This window comes from Pelodiscus sinensis, chromosome 1 (genome assembly GCF_052426305.1).
Source record: "Pelodiscus sinensis isolate ZL-2025 chromosome 1, ASM5242630v1, whole genome shotgun sequence".
Classification (NCBI taxonomy): Eukaryota; Metazoa; Chordata; order Testudines; family Trionychidae; genus Pelodiscus; species Pelodiscus sinensis.
The window spans coordinates 148,473,726-148,485,187 of record NC_143052.1 but is presented as its reverse complement, the minus strand read 5'-3'; the positions used below and the strand labels follow the sequence as shown (position 1 = coordinate 148,485,187).

Sequence of the window (11,462 nt, the reverse complement as noted above, 5' to 3'; positions counted from 1 at the left end):
GTCTTTAAAGTGCTATCAGACTATTTGTTGTTTAAGTTTATCAAAACTTTTGTCATTTGCAAGTGCTCAGGGGCGGCCCTAGACTAGCTGCCAGCAACTGGTGCCCTAGGTGAACCATGCAATCGGCGCCCCCACCTCCAAACCCCTCAATGATATTGTGCCACTATTTGGTGCCCCATTTAACTTGGCGCCCTAGGCGACCGCCTAGTTCACCTATATGGATGGGCCACCTCTGCAAGTGCTTAATAAAGCTCCCACTTTGCCCCATGGTTCTGTGGCTAAAAGCTCTGTAGTTTAGACAAAGCCTCAAGCTACAGGGATCGGCCAATGACTACAAAAAGGCTTACTGGAAGGGCCAGAGCCACTCCAGATTAGGGATGTAAAATCCTGTTTTACTGGCTAACAAGGGAGCAGGCAGCTTCTGGGCTGGAGCAGTTTCCTTGCCTGCAGCACACCTGGGCCTGCTGAGGACAGAGATTGCTTTGTCTGGGCTGAAATGCTCTGTCTGCACAGGCCCAGCAAGAGGGGTGGGCGAGATTCTGTGGCCTGCACTGTGCAGGGGGTCAGACTAGATGATCTAATGGTCCCTTCTGACCTTAAAGTCTATGAGTATGAGTCTATGAGGCTGGAGCAGCCCCCTGCCTGCCCCCACTGATTAACCAGAACTGGTAAGCATCACCTGTTAAGGATGATATTTACCAGGTAACTTTTTACATTCCTACCCCAGAGTTAGAGGTGAGGCACTAAGTTCAGGATGGGTAGTGGGTCCCTCACTGTATTCTGGGTAGCCTATTTTAAAAAGGCTCCTTATCTCCCCACCCCAACCCTCACCACACATTCTCTGGTCAAAATCCCCTGGAAAATCCTGATTTTAGAGGAAGTAAGGGTTTTCTGCTTTTCCTGGTTTTACCTACATTAATATAGAGTTTTTCCCCCCACAAATATTCACAAAGTCTTGACAAGAGTGCATATGCAGAAACAGAAGAGGAGACAGTCCTGCTTGACTATAATGAGGTGAGGGCCTGGTTGAGTGCCCACTTTATATTTGCATAGCGCGCCACATTAAAAAAAACAACAAAGCGACAGCTGACATCCTCAACTTTCGGGCAATATTAGGGATTCAACTCAGATTCTCCTGTACAGATGTTGGACCTGTTTCACCTAAGTAAAAGGCAAAAGATGTATATGATCTGAAGAGGAATCCCAGTGTTTGCAGTCCAGGTACAGTGAAACTCAGAACAGAATTACAGTAATTCTGTGTTGCCAGGAGGGCTGTGGGATATGCACACACCAGCCAGATCTTTACAATATCCCCAGCAGGCTGCTTTTCAGCTCAAGGCTTCTCTCGGGCCTTCAGGCAAAGCTAATTTGTTTTTTCTGGAAGCACAGCTTGACCCAGCACTTTCAGCGTAACGGCCGCGCAGACACGCCCTCCTTGCCTGCCAGGCAGGTCAAGCAGCTTCTGAAGCTGGGCGCTAGGCACGCTGCATACACCCGCTCTCAGGAGCCAGCCTGCTCAGGTGCCCGGCCCGTGGTACCTGCCACTCACAGCAGGCTGGGACAGAACCCCGCCCGCGGCTCTAGTCTCGCCCCGCCCCTTACCCCTCAAGCCCCTCCCATTCCTTCAGCACCAATGGCCGCAGAGGTGCGTGTCCGTCGTCTAAGAACGGACGCACTGCGCGTGCGCCATCTCTCTAAATTCCTCCTTCGTCGCCTATGATGGGTCTTTTCCCGCTGAGTTGCGCATGCGTCACCGCGTTCGCCCTTTCTCTCTCTCTCTCTTCCCCCTCCCCTTTCCAGAGGAGAACGCGCATGCGCCTGGTGTCTCCAGGTAGCGCGCGGAGCTGTCTGTTGCCTTGTCAGAGCTGCCGGCTGCTTCCCGCCCGGCCGGGGATGCGCTGCCTGCGGCCCTGGGACAGGGGCTGCCCGGGCCCCGGGTGCTGCTGCTCGGCGTGCGCGGGCCCGGCGCGGCATGGAGGTGGAGGAGGCCTTCTCGCTGGTGGGGCAGATGGGGCCCTACCAGGTGTATCTGTGCGCGCTGCTGGCCGTGCTGCTGCAGGTGGGGCCGCCCTGGGGCGTCGTGTCGGCTCCGTGGCTCTGTGCCCGGGGAGGGGCTGAGCCAGTGCCTGGGAGACGGGGTGTCCTGAGGGAGGGGGCGAGTGCGGGAGTCTGTGGTGTGGGGGTCAAGGAGGGGTCTCAGGGGGAGGTTTTGTGCTTACTGCGTGGGGTTTGTCCCTGGGGAGCGGTGCCTAGTCTGTGCCTGGGGGGGTGTTTCTCTGCTGGGGGTCTGTGGGGTGAGAGAGATTGTGCCTGGTGGGATGGGTGAGGGGGTCTGTTGGATGGGAGAGCAGGTGAGGGGTCTGGGAGTGTGTGTTGAGAGGGGGGGGTCTGTGCTTGGTGGGCAGGTGAGGAGGGTCTGTGGGGTGCAGGGGGTCTGTGCTTGGTGGGCAGGTGAGGAGGGTCTGTGGGGTGCAGGGGGTCTGTGCTTGGTGGACAGGTGAGGAGGGTCTGTGGGATGCAGGGGGTCTGTGCTTGGTGGGCAGGTGAGGAGGGTCTGTGGGGTGCAGGGGGTCTGTGCTTGGTGGGCAGGTGAGGAGGGTCTGTGGGGTGCAGGGGGTCTGTGCTTGGTGGACAGGTGAGGAGGGTCTGTGGGGTGCAGGGGGTCTGTGCTTGGTGGACAGGTGAGGAGGGTCTGTGGGATGCAGGGGGTCTGTGCTTGGTGGACAGGTGAGGAGGGTCTGTGGGGTACAGGGGGTCTGTGCTTGGTGGACAGGTGAGGAGGGTCTGTGGGATGCAGGGGGTCTGTGCTTGGTGGACAGGTGAGGAGGGTCTGTGGGATGCAGGGGGTCTGTGCTTGGTGGACAGGTGAGGAGGGTCTGTGGGGTACAGGATGGTTGTGCCAGGCGGTTGGGTTTGGGGGGGCGGTGTCTAGGGAGGAAGGGTGTGGGGATGAGTCAGTGGTCCTGGAGTGCGTGTAAGATTGAGGGGTGTGTTTGTGCCTACATATTTCTGCGGTCAGTGGAATTTTCAGAGTTGTCTTCATTCTTTTCCCCTCCCTTAAAATGAACCCGAATTGTATAGCAAAACTCACTGTACTAATTAAGGATATTAACTAGTGATTGATTACTAGTTGAGTAGTCAGTGGAATTTCCATCGACTACTCAACTAGTTGATAAACACTTCCGCGTTCCGCCTTTGAAATGTACAAGAGCCCCAGTGGGGACTCTTGTGCATTTCAAAGTTGGAACGCCTTGTGGAGCCCAGGGCCAGCGGGAAGTCCTGCTGACTCCAGGCTCCATGCAGGTGCTTCCACTTTGAAATGCACAAGAGCCCCCTTTGGGGACTCTTGTACATTTCAAAGCTGGCACTCTGCACAGAGCCTGGGGTCGGCTGGGGAGTCTCTAGTGATCCCGGGCTCCAAGCGCTCTGCTTTGAAAGGCTGTGCGGAGCCTGGGGTCAGCTGGGGAGTTACTCAAGGCTGGCTCAGTGCAGTGCTGCTGCTTTGAAGTACCTCCCTTCCTCTCTGTCCTGTCCTCCCCGCTGCCTCTATCTGTTAGAGGTGGGGAGGGGAAAGCAACTAGTCGACTATCATTTATATACCTAGTACTAATATGGTTAGAATTTTAAATACTCAAAATTGATTATTTCTTCGTTTGCTATAGCTGAGCTGCATTGCATTGATGGAATATTCTGACTTACTAGTCATGCTTTTTAGTGCATCTAATACATAGTGACTTCACCTCTGTCTCTAGGTGGATGCGGACTGTTCAGGCGAACTTTTATGGAAGTTGCACAGCTCTATCAGTGTATAGAGCGTGGGGCTGGACTCGATGACCTCTTGAGGTCCCTTCCAGTCCTATTATTCTATATGTAATGTGGCTGGGTGCAAGTGATTTTAAAAATTATCTTTTGAAAGTTTGAAATTCTTTGCTGCATTAATGACTATTAATCTATCTGCCTTTTACAGTAGCTATTTAAAAATCTGTAAAATAGTTATCTTTAAAGTCAGGTGTTATGAGATATCAGACCTTAAAACATGATGTACCCGTAGATAGGAAAAACTAGACTCCAGTTTCTTGAAGCACCTGCTGCTTCTTGTACTGATTTACGTGATATTGAACTTTTAAGCTATCTTTGGTTGCAGGACTGGCTGGATGTTGGTCAGTAATCCCACAGATAGATTAGGAGACTGAATCAAATCTGCATTGGGAATGAGAAATAGCAGGTGAATGATCATTTCTGTGGTATTCTAATTTTTTTTTAAGTGGTTACTTGAAAGGTACTAGTCCTGACTCAGGGCATGTCTACACAGCAGGACTAAAGCTGAAATAAATTACACAACTTGAGCTATGTCAATTGTGTAGCTTACGTCGAAATAGCTTATTTCATCTTTTGGTGCTGTTTACACAGCAGGAAGTCCGAGAAAGAAAGAGCATTCTTCCTGACTTCCCTTACTCCTTGTGAAATGAGGGTTATAGGAGTTGGAGTAAGAAGTCCTCCAGCTCGACATTATTTTTACATGTCGAAATAATGGCTTGCTGTGTAGATGCAGGCTATGTTACTGCTGAATAACACTGCTGTGTAGACGTACCCTCAGAGGAAATAATGAGCAACATGCAAGAAAGTGGGACAAAGGTATTTGCTATATTCAGTTCATTTTATGTCTGCAAAAAAGTTTATGGTTAAAAATATGTACACACATCGTTCTATGGGTGTTATGACTGTCTTCATTAACTTTCTCTCACACACATGCACATTTTCAGAACATAAATTCCTTTAAGTCACAAGCCCTTGTTGCAGGAGATAATTTTGGTATAAAGCTTCTTCTTTACCCTTTTTAACAGCCATTCCAAATCTTTTATACAACCAAATGAAACAAGCTTCTATTTTTTTAGAATCTGTTCACCAGGACAGACTTAAATGCTTGAAATTATTAATGCTTTTCTGGGGAGGGAAGGTGGAGCGTGCTTTGTTGTTCAAGACCTTTATTTTCCACATCTCAAATAATACCTGCAGTGTTAAATCTACAATGTTACATTTTTCATTTTTTCTCCTGCCTCTGGATGACTTATTCTGTGAAACAGTGCTAAACATTCTAATGCTCTCTTTTCCTGAGAGGAATACTTGGGTATATTTCATTATAGATCATTACCATCGCTCCACTGTTGAGTCCTACTGTAGCAATGCCGTTTATTGGTCTTGATAAGTTTGTTTCTCCAAAGTGAAGATTTAATCTTTTTGTACTAGAAAGGTCAAAGATGACGGACTTATTTTAATTGATAGTACATATTTCATCTGGTATTTGCTAAGAAAACTAGGCTTGTGAATTGTTGATGAGGAATGTTGAATGGCAGCAAAGCTTGTTGAAAGTATTCTTGTTTTCTCTCTTGAAAGAGAGTTGGACTGGATCTCTTGGCTACAATAATAGGCTCATACATTTTCAGTTTCATTCATGTTCAATGTAAATTTATCAATACTTCATTGTAGGAGTGGATTATTGTGTTTTTGAATTAATTAAATGCATTTACAGTGAAAAGTGCTAGTGGCTTGACTAGTAATGTCATTGATATAAAAGCATCCAGGTTGAAACTTTTTTCATAGAAATAATTATTGTTTTTAAAGGTATTTTATCAGTCATTTGCTGAGCCATTTAACTTTTCTGAACTTCCTTTGCATTGCAGAGGAGTTGCACAAATTGAGGGGGGGGGGCAGGCTAATGGATAGGCCACCTCTCAAGACTCTGGGCCAAGGCTTTCCTAGGACCAAGGGGGTTATCATAGGTAAAGGACAAAGAGAATGCTCAGCAGTTTGATTTGTTTGAGTGGCATGTGCCTGGAAATAAATTGATGCCCAAGACAGTGTTTCTTGAGATTAAGTAGGAGTGAACCTGAGAAGGAGTTGCATGAGTTGCACTTTGTACCACAAAGGTTTGCCGAAATAGCTATCCAGCAAGTCTCCTCCTACTGTGGATGTAGCTTATAAGCAAAAATTCTTTTGCCTTATAAATGGTTATATATGGTTCCCAAACAAAATAAGTCAGCAAAATAACTTTTTTGCTGTTATAACAAAAGGTATAACTACACTACAAAGTCAAGTCAACTTCCTGTAAGTCAACAACCTGCTGCCAAAGTAATTAAGTCAGTCATGCATGGCACTAGGGATGTAAAATCCTGTTTAATTGGTTAACCAGTTAAACATAGCATTAAACACTACATTTAACCAGTTAACTGATTTAAAGGGGGGCAGCTGGGCTGGAGTGGCCCCTCCACTCTCTGTGGCTGGCCTGGAGTGGTTCCCTCCACTGCTAGCAAGGGCTATTCCAGCCCAAGGAAGTGTGTGGTGGGAGGGGCCCTGTGCAGGGCAGGGGGGACGGAGCTCTCCTGGTGATGAGGGGGGAGGCTGCTCCCAGGTACTGCTTAACTGTTACCCATTAACCTTAATGGTGGTGCTTAACTGGTTACCCGTCCACACCATGCTTGGGTTGGTGGAATGTGTCCTCATTAGTAGTGCTTGTATCTATGCACAGAGAAATGCACTGTGGATAGCTATCTCACTGTGCAAGTATCTGCAAGGAGTTTGAGGAAAGTTTTGCAATGCCTGGGACCCCAGAACATTGTTGCAGGGAGGCATGAGAATATGACTTTGGCCTCCCATGATACAGTTCTCCCCCTCCCTTCCCTGAAATCAAGGGCAAACCCATACTTTCTTGCAACTATTTTCGAAAGCTTAGATTGGACATGCATATGTCATAGCCCAAGAAGCAGCTACCTCACTTAGTTGTGTACTATTGTGAACATTACAAACACTCCATTACGTATCCTGCATTATTTCCAGAGCTGAGACAGGAGGTGCTGTAAGGAACATTGTGATGTCATTCACACAGCCTGGCTACAAGTCATACAATGAAACAATTCTGGTTGCTGTCAGGAGTCCTGCAGCAGATGATGGAATGCTGTTTCTGGTCCTGGGAAACAAGCACAGACTGGTGGTATCCCATCATTATGCAGCTACAGGATGATGAATAGTGGCTACAAAACTTCGGAATGCAAAAGGCCATTTTCCAGAAACTGTGCAGAGCCTTCCCCTGCTTTGAAGCTCAGCAACACTAAAAAGAAACTAGTCTGACAGTGAAGTGATTGGTGATTGTTCTATGGAAACTTGCAATGCCAGACTATACCAGTCAGTGGAGAATCAAATCAAAGTTGATAAATCCATCGTGGAAGCTATTGTGATCTAAGTGTGCAGGGTCATTCACTGACTTTTTCTAAGAAAGGTAGTAACTTTAAATTGTTTTGCCACATTAGGGTTCCCTAACTGTGGTGGAGCAATAGATTGCACTCACATCCCAATCTTAACATTAGACTGCCTAGCCCAGTGACTTCCAAACATTTTGTGGTGTTAACCCCTTTCACATGGTAAGCCTCTGAGCATGACTCTGTGATGTAGTGGGGGTGCTGTCTGCTTTGTGACACGGTGTCCCCCTGTGTTGTGATGTGTGATTCCCACTGACACAGCTACAGATGTAAAATCCCATTTAATTGGTTAGATGATTAAACATACCAGTTAACTGATTAAAGAGACGCCACCATGGACAGGGGCTCCTCTGGAGAGCTGGAGTACTCCCAGCCCTGCGGGGTCTGCTGCAGGAAGAATAGCCCCTATCCATGGCGGGTGAGGAGCTACTCCAGTCCCCACTGGTTAACTTGTACTGGTAAGCCTCACTCATTAAGGGTGAGGCTTACTGGTTAACTACCTTAGTCACAACTCCCATCTAAGACCTTCTGGCCTAACCAAAGAGTACATAAATGGTGAAGAATACTTTTCAATGGTGTTGAAAGTGCTGGTGGATCACAGGAGTGGGGATTCACTGATATAGGTGTGGGAAGGTCAGGAAAGGTTTATGATGTGCACAACTTTAGGAACAAGGGTCTGTTCAGAAAGCTGCAGTTAGGGACTTTCTTTCCAGATCACAGAATGACCATGGTGTTGAAAAGCCAATAGTAGTCTTGGGACACTCTTGCTCCCATGGCTCACGGAGCTGTACATTAGCCATCTGGACAGTAATAATGAGCAGTTCAGCAATAGGCTAAGCAAGTGTAGAATGGTGGAATATGCCTTTGGACATTTAAAAGGTTGCTGGTGCAGTTTGCTTAACATGTTAGACCTCAATGAAAGCAATATCCCTGTGGTTATTGCTGCCTGCTGTGTGCTCCATAATATCTGTGGGGCGTGGGGCAATGGGAGAGCAGGTTTTGCAGGAGTAGAGTATGGAAGCAGATAGGCTGGCCACTAGTTTTGAGTAGCCAATACCAGGGAAACAAGAGGCTTTGAAAATCTGTTTATGTAATGAGCCACAGTAATGTGTGTCACTTAACTGCATTGTGCCTTTCATACCATTCCCTCCATTGCATCAGTTTCCATGTACCCTTGCCCTCCCCAAATCACCATGACTGTAATAAATAGAGCATTTTGTTCTTGAAACATGGACTTATTGCATGAACATAAAGAAACTGAAAAAACAGGACATTTAATTTAACCTTGAGAAAATGATACATTTGGGAGTGGATAACTATATTAGCTTGTCTGTGGAACCACAGTAGTCTTTAACCATCAAGGGTTTTTGAATAGCTGCCTTTTGTTCTTAGTACTCTTTCCTAGTGGAAGGGATACTGAAATATCCCAACTCCCTCTTCCTGGGACATTTTGGGGAGAGAGACTGGGAACAGGGCAATGCTCCCGGGAAGTTCTGCAAATGCTGCAGAGGGAATCTGGCCTCAAGCTGGTTTTTCCTGAAGCTCAACCAGATGCCTCAACATGTCTGGCGCTTTGTAATGTGCGGCATCTCATCCTAGGTGGCACACTCATACTTCTGGGATGCTCTACATGTCTTAACTTTTCAGACAATGAAATCCTTCTAGTTCTTAGTTCTATATCAGCTGTCCCAGAGGCATTTATTATATCATTGAATATATCAACACATGCTCTTTTTCTTACTGCCAGTCTGCAAATGTTTCTTCACTGGTGTGGAGGGTGTGATGACAGCCAAGTTTTCTACTGTATGGCATGCAAAACACAAGGCAACCATTGTCAGTTCATAACCTGGGCCTAATGCAATTTAAAAAACTATTTAAAAACCACTCCCCTTACTACACTCAAGTGAAAGCCAGAACATAACCAGTATCCCCAGATATTCAATGAACTGATTTGCTGTTCCAGCCAGGGTAAGTATGACCTAGCAGCATGGGCAGTGGGTCTCGTGCTGCAACTTGTGGGAAACTGCATCGGAAGCATAACTGAGCATGGAAAATGCCATATGAACGTTGCTTCAAGACCAGCGGCTAGAGTTACGCTTCTAAATCGGGTGGCCAACCAGATAGAGACGAAGAGCCACAATAGCTGTGGATACAGTGTGAAGAGCCACATTTATTTTTATATATCTATAGATAGAGAGATATAGTACACAAAATGTAGTGATAAAAATAACATTATAGGAAATTTCAGGCAAAAAACAATAAAGTCTCTAGTCACTTAAAAAATTCATGACCAGTCCATAGATCTTTAGAGAACTTGACAAGGTACAAACATCAAGTTAAAAAAAAAACACCTTTAAAAATACAGTAATAGTCTCACGCTAAAAAAAAAGCATCCCCACCATGTATTTTAAATTTGACATTATGGCCCTATTATGTCCTGAGAGTTGTGTGGGTGGGATTTTTTTAATTAAACTGAACTGAGAAGTAAATTAGCACAATTTGAAGTGCCTGTTTCACTCCAGCGTGTTGATCTCTGGTATGGTTTCCTCATTTTTTTTTTCCTTATGAAGATTATAGCTTTTTTATCGTTCTAAAAATTCAGGTCTGTCCCAGACTGCAAATATGAGAGGTTCAAAAACAAGAATGCAGAGACTCATATCTCAGAATAATTGCTTCAGCCTGGCAAACAATAGCCTTTGAATTTTCTTTAAAGAAACACCATGTGAATCAGGTACATGCTGATTCTTTTTTTGTCCTGGAATTTAAATATGAAGTTTGTGTTGGCTGCCTTAGTCTGCATCCATGAAGACTTTGAGTTTAAGGTGCTACAGCCCCCCTACTCTAACCCAATCTCCCTCCTTTCCCCCCCAGAGCCAGGCACCCAGTGCCTGGATCTCGGAGCCACTGCCACATGTTTCTCCCTCCAGGTGCTGGGGCTCGTGTTCAGGGCGGCTGGCCGTGAGCGCAGAGTGTCTGGCTGTGAGCAGGCACTGGGGCACGTCTGCAGAGCGGCCGGACATGAGCAGTCTGGGCACGCGGCTCAGAACAAGAGCCACATTTCTTTAACCAAATTGCTGCATGCAGCTTGAGAGCCACGGGTTGGCCACCCCTGCTCTAAATTGTGATCTTTGTTTAAGGTGTCTCCAAGAGTGGTGGTAGTTTGCAGCCATGAGAAAACACAGGAAGCCCACTCTCCCCTTCTGCCTTCCCTCAATGCGGCTGGTAATAGTTGCTCTGCACTTGCAGAATCTGAGGTCTCTTGCCAATCCTTGCCAACCAGACCATCAGCATATTAAGGAAAGTATGGTTGAAGAACCCAGAAGTTGAGATGTTAAAGGTTAACCGGTAAGCTCCACCCATAATGGGTGAGGCTTACTGGTTCCAGTTAACCAGTAGAGGCTGGAGCAGCTCTCCACCCTCCTTGGGCAGGAGGCTGTTCCTGCCCTGTGGGGCCTGCTATGAACGAGGGCTGTTTTGGTCATTTAGAGCAGCCACTCTTGGCAGCAGACCTGGGTGGAGCAGCGCTTGCAAGGGGAGGTGGCAAAAAAAAGAGGAAAAACGAGTATAATGTTCTTATCTCTAAATACGTGACTGCGTATAGTAACTGTAGTGCACAACTTAAGAACATTGAAATTGTCTGTAAGGTAGGCAATTTAAAATCTTCTGTAGAAGAAAAAGCTGTGTCTAATGTAAAACATTCTCTTAAGGTTAAAAGCAACAATAGGTTGAACCTCTGTGGTTTGGGACTCTGGTCTGACAACATCCATTTCTGGACCATAGAGCCCCAGTGGCAGAGGTTGCCGGTGGCTGGGAATGGAGCTGGTCAGCCCCCTCCATTGGTTAAACTTTAACTGGTTAACCAATTAAAAATGATTTTACATCCCTATCCAGACATCACCATGGGTGGTGAATCACATGTTCTGTTTGTGGTATAAGTATCTGTAATGAACACTTCCTCCATTTCCCCTACGTGACCTGATGTGATATCAGCCTCCGGAAGGTAAAGAGGTGGAAAGGGAGCTTATGCTGCAAGCATTTGGGACAGACCAGGTCCTTAAGTTTCTATGCTATGTATTGCCAGCACAGTGAATACTGGAGTTGTATAGGAAAAGTGTCCTACCATGGTGGAAGAAATAAGGGAGCCCTCCCTAGCCACCTTCTGCAAAGGATACCTCCATGAAAGTTTCCCAGTGATCTTCCTGGAGGATT

At 46.6% G+C, this 11,462-nt stretch overlaps 1 protein-coding gene across 2 annotated transcripts in view; it reads left to right on the top strand.

Annotated features, from left to right (window-relative positions):
* The first annotated feature begins 1,766 nt into the window (after positions 1-1,766).
* SLC22A15 (solute carrier family 22 member 15) overlaps positions 1,767-11,462 on the top strand; it is a 44,362-nt gene continuing 34,666 nt past the window's right edge. Inside the window, exon 1 of one of the 2 annotated variants that reach the window (XM_075905719.2) lies at positions 1,767-2,059. In XM_075905719.2, the coding sequence (XP_075761834.1) occupies positions 1,973-2,059 (87 nt within the window). In that variant the 5' untranslated portion in view covers positions 1,767-1,972. The remainder of the gene's footprint in view (positions 2,060-11,462) is intronic. The other variant, XM_075905712.2, reaches the window with a different exon arrangement.